The 12,722-nt window shown below is 57.3% G+C and overlaps 6 protein-coding genes across 6 annotated transcripts; 4 read left to right on the plus strand and 2 right to left on the minus strand.

The window, feature by feature from the left end:
* Positions 1-1,117: 1,117 nt before the first annotated feature.
* SPRG_16503 (hypothetical protein) lies at positions 1,118-1,827 on the plus strand (the record flags this gene model as incomplete). The annotated part of the gene is made up of 1 exon (XM_012355789.1): positions 1,118-1,827. A coding segment is annotated over one exon (710 nt), but the record flags the coding sequence as incomplete, so codon positions are not given.
* A 948-nt stretch (positions 1,828-2,775) lies between these two features.
* Positions 2,776-4,452, minus strand: SPRG_16504 (methylmalonate-semialdehyde dehydrogenase). Its single transcript, XM_012355790.1, has 2 exons — positions 4,364-4,452; positions 2,776-4,314 (listed from the first exon to the last, which is right to left on the minus strand). The coding sequence occupies exons 1-2, from the start codon at positions 4,430-4,432 to the stop codon at positions 2,821-2,823; spliced, it is 1,563 nt and encodes a 520-aa protein (XP_012211180.1). The 5' UTR covers positions 4,433-4,452; the 3' UTR covers positions 2,776-2,820.
* A 1,229-nt stretch (positions 4,453-5,681) lies between these two features.
* SPRG_16505 (hypothetical protein) lies at positions 5,682-6,521 on the minus strand (the record flags this gene model as incomplete). Its single annotated transcript, XM_012355791.1, has 1 exon — positions 5,682-6,521. One exon carries the CDS (start codon positions 6,519-6,521, stop codon positions 5,682-5,684), a length of 840 nt encoding a protein of 279 aa, XP_012211181.1.
* A 271-nt stretch (positions 6,522-6,792) lies between these two features.
* On the plus strand, positions 6,793-8,784 carry SPRG_16506 (hypothetical protein; the record flags this gene model as incomplete). Its single annotated transcript, XM_012355792.1, has 7 exons — positions 6,793-7,368; positions 7,416-7,631; positions 7,672-7,745; positions 7,796-7,932; positions 7,977-8,151; positions 8,218-8,400; positions 8,471-8,784. The coding sequence occupies 7 exons, from the start codon at positions 6,793-6,795 to the stop codon at positions 8,667-8,669; spliced, it is 1,560 nt and encodes a 519-aa protein (XP_012211182.1). The 3' UTR covers positions 8,670-8,784.
* A 463-nt stretch (positions 8,785-9,247) lies between these two features.
* Positions 9,248-9,798, plus strand: SPRG_16507 (hypothetical protein). Its single transcript, XM_012355793.1, has one exon. The coding sequence runs from the start codon at positions 9,253-9,255 to the stop codon at positions 9,742-9,744; it is 492 nt and encodes a 163-aa protein (XP_012211183.1). The 5' UTR covers positions 9,248-9,252; the 3' UTR covers positions 9,745-9,798.
* A 1,298-nt stretch (positions 9,799-11,096) lies between these two features.
* Positions 11,097-11,945, plus strand: SPRG_16508 (hypothetical protein; the record flags this gene model as incomplete). The annotated part of the gene is made up of 1 exon (XM_012355794.1): positions 11,097-11,945. One exon carries the CDS (start codon positions 11,097-11,099, stop codon positions 11,943-11,945), a length of 849 nt encoding a protein of 282 aa, XP_012211184.1.
* Between the last annotated feature and the right edge of the window lie 777 nt (positions 11,946-12,722).

The following is a 12,722-nucleotide window of genomic DNA, read 5'->3' on the forward strand; positions in this document are numbered from 1 at the left end:
TTGTGCTTTTGCTCCGCGCCGACAATGACTTTGCGCTGGACCCGCGCGTGGAAAGCGTCCCGACCGACGTGCTGGCCGCGTTTGCTGCCACGTACGTTGCCCGCTACGTGCACTTTGGCGACTGCATCAGGAGCGTCTACAACGACAGCTACCTGTGCAAGGTCCTTGGCATCACGCTGCGTCACGACGCTGTCGAAGTCCACTTCCACGTGACTGGCGATCGAACTGAAGGCGACCTGCAACACCCGCGCCACGCCACGCTGCATGTCGATGACCACGCGCTCAAGCCCATGCGCATGTGGCTCATCGACGCAGATCCATCGTGGCTTACGCAGGCATCCTGCGCTACGAGACGCACGTGACGCAAGACAGCGTGCTCCGATTCGAGTATGGCTGGAGTGGCTACTCGGACGCTACGCTCTGTGCATTGACCGACGACTTTTGCACCGCGCACGCCCTCGACCATGTCGTGCGCGCTAAACCAGGACGCTCTGTGGTATAATGTAATATGATACATCGCTGTCCTGACAATTTTTGTCCAATTTCGTTTACATGTCTTAGTAGCTGTATTCGTAGCCAATTCGGCACTTTATTGGTCCTTGGAATCGCTATTCAGGCAGATTTGGAGAACCAAGTCTTCTTTACCAGAGGTCCACGCGCGCTTTCAAACCGTTGAGCTCCTGCTAAAAGCCGCCTGGGATACAGAATTGGGACATGGCTCTGTCGCATATCAACGGCTCGGTTTGGCTCGGTTCGAAGCCGAGCCGAGAAAATGGAGCCAAAACCAGAGCAACACTGAGCGAACCGTGGGGAGTTGTGACCACAACCTGTCACGGTGTTCGCCTTCTATACTACAATTATAGTACTAGTTTTGGGAGTCTCTGCATGAAATCCTTCCTGGACGATGCGAGCTTCTTCGGCTCCATTGTTCGAGCCAAGCCGAGCCGAGCCGAGCCTAGCCGAGCTACCTACATCGTATTTGCGCGTGCTGATTGGGCCCATTTTACTAAAATGGGCCCAATTGATTGAAATCGAGTACATTGCAATCTTTTTAAATTGTGGCAACACATCCCAGCAACAATCAAGCAAGAATCCGCCATGCCTTCATCGATCGCAGCGCTGACAACCGTACTTGTGCCCATGGCCGTCGACGGCTACCTCGTACCTCACGACGTCCTCGCCTTGGAGCTCGTGTGCAAGGAGCTCCGCGGTGTCTTGATTGATGCGAGCAGTGCGATCTGGCAAAGCTTCACGCAGCGCTACGGTGGTCTTCTGGCGGCCGACTCGCGCTCGGAAGCCTCGTTTGAGCTGGTGGGCTTTGCCCATGAGCATCCATTTAAAGTATTTGCGCTGCGCGACGGTCATTCCTTTGACTTGGATCCGCGACTGGCCGACGCTCCCGTCGACGGCTGGCGATGCTCGTTCCCGCGAGCGTACTCGACGCGCTACGTCCACTTGGAGTCGGCGCAATGGAGCGTCTTCAACCAAACGTACCGATGTGCCGTCCTCGGTATTTCTTTTAGCAAGGGAGCGATCGAGCTGCGCTTTCACATAAATGGCAACCACAGCCTCGGTGGGCTGCAAGATCCGTGGTACTCGAAGCTACGCATCGACGACGAGTGCCTCCGACCGACGGACGTGTGGCTCACTGACAACCATAGCAAATGCTCGTACGCAGGCGTCTTGCGCTTCCGCGTCGCCTTGGCGCGCGGTCGCGTCGTTCAGTTCACGTACGGTTACAGCGGGTACTCAACCGCTTTCGTGTGCGAGCTCACCGAGACCTTTTGTCGCCAACACTCCCTCGAGCATCTCTTGGAGGACTCGTAATGGCTCCTACATACCCATGAATTCGTTTCGATCCATGTCTTGGCAATGAAAACTTCCTGCCTCCTGACGTGGCACGAGGGGTCGGGGTCGTAACCCTAACCCATGTATTTTTTGCACGGGCCAAACCGATCGAATTTGTTTGAACGAGGTGAAAGGCGAGCGCGACGAGAGGCTTCAATTGCCATCCAGATCTTGGCGGCTATCTTAGTGGCGCACTCAGCTTCGTATACGTTTGGCGCTGCTCGGTGGATCATCTGTCGTCTTCAAATGAACGCGGTCGTCAAGAAGGTCCCGTGGCTGCCTCGTGCCCCGCGACGTCCGCCTCGGAGCTTGTATGCAAGGAGCTCCGCAGTGTCTTGATCGATGCGGGCAGTGCGGCCTCACCAAGCCTTGTGCCGCGCTACGGTGGCTCTTCTGGCCTCCGACTCACGCAGGGAGACTCGTCTGCTTCTTTATTTTCGACGAGACGCGGGATGTGCTCACGCTCTACGACAGCCACGACTTCCTTTTGGACCCGCGTCTCCAAAGCGCCGACGTTGAGCCCGATGGCTTCAAGTGCCTATGAACGTACGCGACGTCCACTTGAACTCGGCGCGGTGGAGTATCTTGAACGGCTGCAAACTCCTGGGCGTCGCATTTGCCACGACCTACATGTTCATGTGACGCTCCCTCGGTGAGCTCCGAGAACCATGGGTGCCGCTGCTTTGCATCGGCGCCGAAGTACTCCTTCCTCGTTTGGCTCACCGTGAACTGAGCTGAAGACGCGTACGCAGGCGATTCGCGCTAAGTCGATTTGATGCCGAGGTGTCATCTAGTGCGGACGGCCAAGTTCCGCGTTGCAAGCCCACACCTGCATTTTGTCATCGCATCTGCACGTCCTATCGCACGTGCAGTCGCTTTCTACTCCATTACATTAGCCGATATCTTGACGATCCAAACAATGCATAGTACGTGTAAACAGATTCAGGCTTAACGAAGGACTAGTCGAGTGATTTACTTCTTCCCGAGCGTCGGCATGACGGTGCCGTACTGCGTCTTCTTGCCGAACTCCCACTGCGCCGTGATCGTCTTGGTCTGCGTGTAAAACATCACGCCCTGCTTGCCATAGAAATGCAAGTCGCCGCGGATCGACGAGCGCGAGCCCGTGAACGAGAAGAAGGGCAGTGGCACGGGGATCGGCACGTTGATGCCGACCTGGCCAACGTCGATCTCGTGCTGGAACTTGCGCGCCGCGGGGCCCGACTGCGTAAAGATCGACGTGCCGTTGCCGTACGGGTTGGCGTTGATGAGTTCGATGGCGTCGTCGAGCGTCTCGACCGAGTTGCACACGAGGACGGGGCCGAAAAGCTCCTCGACGTACGACGGGTTGGAGATGTCGACGTTGTTGAGCAGCGTCGGGCCGACAAAGTTACCGTTCGGGTACTTGGGCACCTTGACGTTGCGGCCATCCAAAAGGAGCTCCGCGCCCGCGTCGACGCCGGCCTGGATGAGATCCTCGACGCGCTTCTTCGACTCCTTGGTGATGAGCGGGCCAACGTCCGTGTTGGGCTCGAGGCCGCCGTTGACCGTGAACGTCTTGGCTTTCTCCACAATGTCGTGCACCCATTCTTTGGTCTCGCCCACAAAGATGACGACCGAGAGCGCCATGCAGCGCTGGCCGGCGGCGCCAAAGGCCGCACCCGCGAGCGCGTTGATGGTCTGCTCCTTGTCCGCATCCGGGAGGATCACGGCGTGGTTCTTCGCGCCGAGGTTGGCCTGGACGCGCTTGCCGTTGGCCGTGCCACGGGCGTGGATGTACTCGCCGGCGTTGTTGCCACCGACAAACGAAATGGCCTTGATTTCCGGCGCGTCGCAGATAAAGTTGACCGCGTCCTTGGCGCCGTGGATGACGTTGAGGACACCGTCGGGGACGCCGGCCTCCTGCGCGAGCTTGGCGAGAATCATGGCGGCGCCCGGGTCCTTCTCGGACGGCTTGAGGATGTACGTGTTGCCCGTCGTGATACCCACGGGGAACATCCAGAGCGGGATCATGGCCGGGAAGTTGAACGGACAAATGCCCGCGCAGACGCCGAGCGGCTGCTTGTACGAGTACGTGTCGAGCGAGTTCGCGAGGTTGCCGAGCGTCTCGCCCATCATGTGGTTGCCAATGCCGCAGCTGGCCTCGACGATCTCAAGGCCGCGGAAGACGTCGCCGCGCGCATCCGCGAGCGTCTTGCCCTGTTCCTTCGTGATCGAGTGCGCGAGCTCCTCCGTGTGGTCGCGCACGAGCTGCTGGAGCTTGAGCATGACGCGCTGGCGGTGCTGGACCGGCACCTCCTTCCACGTCTTGAAGGCAACCTTGGCCGCATCCGCCGCCGCCTGGAGCTCTTCCGGCGTCGTCTCGGGCACTTGGCACACAACCTCGTTCGTCGCCGGGTTGCGCACGTCGATCCACTTGGTGGTCTTGGACTGGACAAACTGGCCGTTGATGAAGTTGGGCACACGCTCCTAGTAGCTCGCCATGAGACCCAGAGATGGCAGGTAGAAGCATGCGTACCGGCGCCGCCGAGAAGGCGCGGGTCGACGCGCGGCGAAGGACCGGCGAGGAAGTCAGAGAGCGAAGCATGGGGCTCGGGTCAAATTGCCAAATGACGCCAGATCACGGATCCTCGACGTCGACTAAGTGCGACCTGCCACGCACGTGCGGCCCACGAACTTGAAATAGTGTGAATTGGTGAAGATTCACTGCGCGCCACTGCGCGACGTGCAAGCAAAGGCACCATTTGCACGTGTGCTAGAAGGCACCAAGTAGGCTCACACGACGCATTGATTCAAGGGTATAGAGGCACATCGTAGCAAGGACCGTCTCGGGATCTGCATGGTATTTTGAGCTGGGTGCAAGTGCTATGGTAGAATACCGAGCCGAGATCGACGAAATTGGTGAGCATGACTATGGTCCAAGGTGTACGCGGCGTACTAGGCTCACGTACAACTTTGATGGGCGCTTAGAGGCCATGTAATGAGCATCCCAGGCCAATGAAAGCAGCCTTCATTGGCTTGAGGAGCTAATTATGTGCACTATTTACAAGTAGGGATACACTATTTCAGAATATCCGTGGATCCGCGACGCGGCAGTTTTGTTAAGTGCGAACGTTGCTGCAGAAGGGCAACCGAGGGGCGTGGGGCGAATGGATAAAAATGTATATTCGTGCAACTGGTTCTTTGTATGTAATTATTTTTTGGGTTTAATGCTCGATTAAGTGCGCACGTGGAGATGCCTCAAAGTCGCACTCCAAGTTGAAGTTGGAAACAGCTTGCAGCTCCAATTTATTTCCGTTCGTCCCGCGACATACAAACACCAAGACAAAACCATTGGACAGTCATTATTTACCCGAATGCCATGCTGTGCACATGGGTATGATGAGCCACATCGGCGGCGCGATGCGAGGAGCGGTGCGCGTGCCATAGCGGCTCAGGGCCCGGAAAACCGACCCGATCCCATTCACGACGACCTTGAGTAGATGATTTATGCTGCGTAAGCTCGGCCACCGCTATTCTAGCTGTCGCCGCTTCGCCCAGCACGCTGGACCACGTGGGTCACAGCGTACAATGTGGTATGCAACCGTATGGGTGGCGCAATCACATTTTCGCGTTCAAGTACTTATTGAGCGTGTGAAAAGGCTTGGCGATGAACAGTAGCAAGCCGTGCACACACAGCTTGGCTGGTCGACGACGACGGCATCAACGAACGTTCCAGCTCTAGAACAGAGGTGACCAAGCAAGGGGACGTGGTGCGACGCATCGACGAGAGGTGGTTCTGCCTTTGTTGCATGGAGCAGACGCCGTCTTGGTACATAAACCGACACCAGATCTTGTTACTCGAAAAACATGGCGAGCGATGCTGCGGCGACAGGGTCCACGCGGCCGTCGGCGAGCAGTAGTGCCGTCATGGGCTCATCATATCGCGCCAACATCAGCGCAGCACTCGACTTGGCACTTGGATCGACCAGCGGGTGCTTTAGAAGCTCCTCGACCGCCTCGAGGTAGCCAATCTGGCAGAACCAGCGAAAGAGGCGGCCGTCCCGGTCGCCAATGTCAAAGGCCGGGTGCTTCCGCACGACGTCGACGACCGACAGCGTCGACTCGAACGTCATGTGATGCTGTGAATGCCACGTCATCATGCTGAACCCGCAGTACGTGTCGACAAACGTCATGGCTGCGATGGCATCGTGCATCGTAGCGGGCAAGAGCCGCGGGTCGTCGAGCATGTACTGGACCGCGTCGAGGTGCCCATAATGACACGCATGTGTGAACGTCTCTTGGACGAGGTCGGAGATCCGGTCCGCCACGCTTGGGTACTGCGCGCAGAGAAGGTCGACGATACCGCGGTTGCGCTTGAGGGCCATGCGCACGCCAAAGAAATCGTGGGCGGTCACGTCGACACGCTTGTCGCGCACGAGCTCGGCGACGGCCGCGAAATGCCCATGGAGGCACGCCCACCGAAAGATGCGCGAGTCCATGGCCTCGGGTGCGAAGGACGGCTGCTGCAAAAGCTGCGTCACAAGGCGCGCAGCGTCGGGCGCGCCGAGTCGGTTGGCGTCAAACCACTCATGGACACTGGATGGCACCGCGGATGTCGGCGGATGCTGGAACATGGTCGCGAAGATGGGCAGCTTCTCATGCAGCCACAGACCTCGGGTCGACGTCCACGCCATCGCTGCCCAATGCACGACAACTGCTATGCACATGGGCTGCATCCCAGCGGAGCGACTTATAGCTTTCGATTGACACCACCTTACGGTCAGTTGATTGGCTGCGGTTCTTTTCGATCGACCAATCCAAAGCGAGATCAATGTCGACATGGGATTGGCCAAAATAGAACGTCGATTATTCGTTGCGGCACATGCCACGTCGAAGCGTCCATGTCGAAGAAACAGCTGGCACCTGTCAAATTCGATACAAAATCCGACCTTTGGCCATCGAGCGATGGAACAAGATCTGCCGCTGCGCGAGTCGCTGCTCATGGCCACCGAGCCGGCGCCCGTCCCGACGCAGGCGACGAGCGGCGCATTGAAGCTCTCGGCGTACTTCATTGCGCTCAGCTCCTTCCTCTGGGGCTACGGCTTCTCGGTGCTCAACGTCTGCATCGCGGAGAATGCGGCCGGCTCGATCCTCGTCGACTTTGATCTCTCGGACGCCGAAATTGAGCTCGCATCCTCGCTCGTGCTCATTGGCGCCTGGGTCTCAGCGCTCTTGACGGCGTCCATGGCCGATGCGTACGGCCGCCGGAAGCTGCTCCTCGCCAACAACCTCCTCTTTGTCGGCGGTGCGATTGCGTGCGCCTGCGCCAAGACGAAAGGCGACATCTACATTGGCCGCACGATCATCGGCCTCGCTTGCGGCATTGTCACGAACGTGACGCCTATCTTGCTGGCCGAGATCGCGCCGGCCGAGAGCCGCGGCCAAATTACCACCTTGCACCAGCTCATGCTCACGATCGGCATCTTGGGCTCCTCGGTCTTGGGCTACGGCTTGGTCTCGTCCGTGCCGTCCGGGTGGCGCGTACGTGGACCTGTAGTATGTACCTTGCGAGGGCTCACGGTGGGTAGTATGTGAACGCGTTCGTTGCCGTACCCGCGCTCCTCCAAGTGATGCTCATGCCATGGGTCCCCGAAAGCCCGCGTTGGCTCCTCGCGAATGGCAAGGACGAAGAGGCGCGAACGCAGCTCGTGCGCCTTCGCCACGTCGTGTACGTGACCGACATTGACGTCGAGCTCAAGCAGCTGCGGCACGACATTCTCGCCGACAAGAGAGCGTCGCCCACGGTAACCTTGTTGTCACTGCTTCTGTGGACACGTGGAATAGGATGTTTCCTTTTGCCATCTCTGGATCTACAAGCGGCCGATGCTCATCGGGAGCTTCCTCGTCTTCTTTCAAGCGTACTGCTTTATAGGTTTTCGCATCGGATACCACCCATTGGATGTATTAGCATGACGGGCATCAACACGGTCATTCTGTACTCGTCCAAGATCTTCCACTTTGCCGGCGTCGACGAGCCCATCATGGCGACCGCGTCCGTGGGCACGATCAACGTCATCACGACCGTCCTTTCGGTCTTCCTCGTCGGTGCGTGGTATCCTGATGTCAAGCCTTCTTTGGAATACAAGTAGACTACTGTGGGCGCAAGATCTTGCTTCTCGTGAGCAGTGCACTCATGGCACTCTCGCTCGGCGTGCTTAGCTACACGCTGCTGTACCTCAGCGACAAGCTCCAGGGCATCCTCGCGGTCATCTGCGTGCTCGTCTTTGTCGCTGGCTTTGCCGTCGGCCTCGGTGCTGTCATCTGGTACCGATATGACATGATGCTCGAGCGCGTAGGATAGATCTTATGGTGGTCTTATTGTGTGTGTAGGGTTGTGCTAGGTGAAATCACGCCAAGCGTCATTCGTACGCGGGCCATGGGGGTCTTTATGGCCATCAGCTACGCGTGCAACGTCTTCGTGGCCACGTGCACGCTCGGCATCATCAAGGCGCTCGGCCACGGCCACAAAGACGTCGAGAAGAACGGCATTGCCAAGCTCTACTTGATTTGCGGGTACGATGCGTTCGATCTGGATACTGTTGAATAGGTGGATAGTGATGTGTATATACTATATGGTGGATAGGGGCCTCTCAGTGCTCTGCTTTCTCTTTATCGCCAAGTTTGTCCCCGAGACAAAAGGGCTCTCGCACGCACACGCTGGTGTCGAGAAGGATGAAACAACGTATGATGATGATGACGACGGCGCGACGTCCCGACTCCGCGTCTCGAGCGACGAGGCGACGCTCCTATCGAGCGAGAGCTCCCGCAGTAGCCGCGCGTAAGCATCGATCGTATCCGTCGCCCCTGCGTGGTTGCTGTACTTAGCTGGCATGTAGTAACCTAGACCGAGGGCATTTTCATGCCTTGGGGGAAATCCAAATACGTTGACGTTGCGTTGTCCATGCGAAGAACAGTCGCGAGAAATTCTATCGGACAACAGCTGGCGTTCAGTGTTGTGTGCGCATAGGCAGTGGGTGCGACCGATCCATTCATCTTCGAATTGGACCGCCCTTGGAGAGGACATATCTCTTTTTTTATTCGAAACGCAATAAGGTAGCTCGTCGAGTAGCCTGCTAACTAACCGGGGTAGTAAAGGTGCACTCAACGATTCAGTCCTCTACTTGCCTGGATGGTAGGGACGACTCAACTACGGTGAATTCTCGAGTTAGAGTGTTGGCGCTCGCATGTGTCGCGATGCCATCCTAGTCACTTCATGTAGGATCGTCCCGTTGGATCAAGAGACATGCGTGACCTGTGGGCGGCAGCTGGTTGTCCAGTGACGTCGTAATGTAGGTCACGGAATGTATGCGCATCAGCCGGGTTAGGGGTGCTGCTTTCAAGACTAGTGCAGCATCATTGCAGAAGATGCTCGACATCGTAGAGATCCCAACAAAAGCGCTCTTCCTTGAGCGCACGCGCTGCTTGAAGCGGACGCCAATGCCAGCAACAGCGTCAACAACCAAAAAGACCACGTGGTACTTCCTTTTGGTCGACGACGACATCGATCGCGCGGTGGCCGCCGCCGTCTTGTCGACGACCCACGGCCTCTTCCTCGGACCTTCCATGACGAGCAACGGCGCGATTGCGCTAGGACAGTACGTGGCGCTGCACCAAATCGCGTCGTTCCCGTCACTCCACGGGGATCCAAGCTGCATGGTCGCCTTTGCCAGCGGCTACTCACGGTCGCTTGGCCATGTGACGTCGCTCAACACCCCGCAGTGGCTGGACAGGCTGTACTTCAACATCGAACTCAAGATCGACGGCGACTCGCTTTGGAGCCTTGACACAGGCAAGAACCACAACCGCTCGACGACCTTGTGCCGTGCCGAGAGCGAAGGCGCCACGATGCACCGATGATTCATGTATATTTACCTTTTCAAAATGCAGCATGTTGTGGTTAGTGCACACGACCTCTACACTACACGTGCTTGCAGTTCTGCTCGCAGTTCAAGTTGAAGCTTAACAACGCCGCCTCTCCTTAGGTCTAGGTTTAGCTTCTTGTAGTACGTGTAATTCACTCACTCTTCATTTCCACGCCTCTTGAGCCCCTGGCTCCCACCACCCTTGGTGCGCAGGCGGAGCAGGACTCAACAGGTTATGAGCCTTACGCAAGAGAAGTGAGTACGCCTCGGCAGGACTCAACACAGCAATCCCTTCGCATTGGACTTGAAATCACGCCACTTGATACAGGTTCTTGATAGAACCGCGTAGGCTGACACGGGCGTTTTGCCGAGTCGGCGAGGACAAACCACGCGACCGAGGGATCTATACACGCTCATATGATTGGTCGCGCCAAACGCCCTTTTGCATTGATGCTGTAGCACATTGCTCATTGGCTGCGCGGTTCGAATCGTGACGACGGTCTGTCACTTGGCACAAGGCTGATAAAACTGTACACCCAGCTTATTACACTACTGTACGCGGCCCCTTGTGACGCCTGAGGCAGCCGCCCAACGAGCCGCGTTCTTGACCAAGCTGCACCTCCAACACCTGCTGCTGAACACTCAAGCATCGTGCCTCTTCCGAATGATGGCAGCCCTGCGGCACGACGCATGGCTACGCGACAACTTTGTTCCGGCATGTGCCGTTTACACGCCACGTCTCCCGCTCGGCTAAGCCTCTCGGCGGCCGGCTCGTCGTAGCACCTTGGAATCGATAGTCCACCACCATATCCAGTTCAGTGTAAATTATATCTAAATAGACTCACTTCAACAACACTACTGTACGCGTCCCTAGCATATCGGACTATTAATAGTTGAGAGCACTGCTAACGTCAGAGCTCCGATTCGCTTTCATACAAAATGTGCCCAAATCGTCTTCAGCACTATCTTCCTACAGAGCCGTCGTGCGATGCCACGACCAGCACAAGCTTCCAAGCGGCCCGACCGACGTTGCATCAATACCGGTAATGACAATGCTCGGGTCGTCGCGTCTGAGTCGAGTGAATCGCAACGAGTTCCTTGGCGTTGGCGTCGACGAGTTCATTAAGCGTCGCAGCGCATCCTTCTCCAGCGACAGCCATGCAGCATGTTCGCTTCGAAAATCCCGTCGGCACGGTTCACCATGCTTCTCTCCCTTCTGCCACATCACAAGAACTTGCGCTTCAAGGTAGAGTGATGGTTGTCGCCAGATGTTGCATATGCGACATGCCACATTCCCGTGGCCAACAAACGCCACAGGTCCCGCCCACAATGCAATTGACTACTAGTATGGTCTACGTCCGCCAACTCGACTCGGCGGCCGAGTACTTGGCCGCGACCCACCTCCTTCGCATCTCTTTGCTTGAGGCGACCAATCATATGAGCTGCATCGCGTGCACCGATCCCTCGGCCGCCTGGTTTGTCCTTGCCGACTCGGGAAACTGCCCCGTGTCGGCCTACGCGGTTCTGTCACGAGCCCGCGGCGTGCTTCTAAGTCCGTTCATGACACCGAACGAGGCGTCGGCGCTCGCAAGGTACTTAAGGACGCTCTCGCTTCCGATGCCGGGCACCGTCCGCGGTCTTCCTGAGAGCGTCGCGGGTTTCGCTGTCAACATGCCGCACGATATCACCCGCGAGGCGTGGCTCTACCGCCTCGACCGCGTCAAGCTACCCGCCAACGCTGTTGCGGGGACCCTCACTGTCGCCACGGACACGCACGCGGCGCAGCTTCGAGCGTGGTACAAGCTCTTCAAGCGCGAGTGCTTTGACGAAACCTTAGACGACGTCGTCGCGTCCGCATTAGTGCAGCGTGGCCTATGGCGCAAGGCGCTCTACGTCTGGATCGCCGACGGGGTTGTTGTCGGCTTTGGCGGCGTCGCGCCACCGATGACGACGGACGCGATGACGGTGTATATGCTCGGTCCGATCTTCATTGCCCCAGACGCACGCGGCCATGGCTTTTCAAAGGGGCTCACGGCCGCCATCAGCGCGACGCTGCTGGACACGTGCCCGACGCCGCAAGCGTCGATTACGCTCTACGCCGACGTAAAGAACCCGGCAGCCAACGCTGCGTACAAGGCGGTGGGGTTTCTTCCCATCGAACGTGACGTGACGTGTGCACTGCGCCGCGAGCCATGATGTGACATGTGCGATCACTTCAACTTGCAGATGAAAGTCAGGGTGACAGTAATAATGCCAGAAGGGTGGAAAAGTTGTCTGTAGTCGTACATGGTCGATTGCGGTCGGAGCGTGCATTAACCCTATAGGATTAACCCTATTGGATGTTATGGCAGTAAAATTTACTGGTATTGCTGTGCTGTCTCCGGGCAGCGTTTCTCCCCGTCCTGTGCCGGTAACGTTACACCAAGAGTACATAAATAAAATTGAATTCGTGGTTTACCGCACGCCAGGATGAAGATGGGCTCCCCGCTGACCTCGCATGAAGGGTACCTGATTTTCAACCATGAGCAGGTATGGCATTTCGGCCAACAGCAAGGATGCCGAGTACGGCAGTGGACTGCAGTACTAGACTCACAACCAGAAGCAACGCCCATCTTTTGAATCTACTACATGTATTACCATGCGTCTACGCTCCCCAGTCGCTTCCAGCTCAAACTCCACCATCCGACCAACGAACGCAGTGGTACCTCGAAGAACTTGAGGTGTCACCACGGGAATTTGTTGCACGTGGTTTGAGGACCACATGTCTTTGGGTCCAACCGTCTTCAAGAACGTCGTATTCGTTGCTGTTCCTACCAGCACCCGCTCCCATGGCCACGAAAGGTGAGCGTTGGTCCTGTGATAGGCGTGTGTCGGTCGAGCTCATTGACAAAGTGGCTCTGCAATGCACATCCATCGTCTCTTCTCCGCAAGCAGTTTCTTGGACGCCACACGCGCGCTTCGCTTGACGGCGCT

This window comes from Saprolegnia parasitica (assembly GCF_000151545.1).
Source record: "Saprolegnia parasitica CBS 223.65 unplaced genomic scaffold supercont2.307, whole genome shotgun sequence".
Taxonomy (NCBI): Eukaryota; Oomycota; class Saprolegniomycetes; order Saprolegniales; family Saprolegniaceae; genus Saprolegnia; species Saprolegnia parasitica.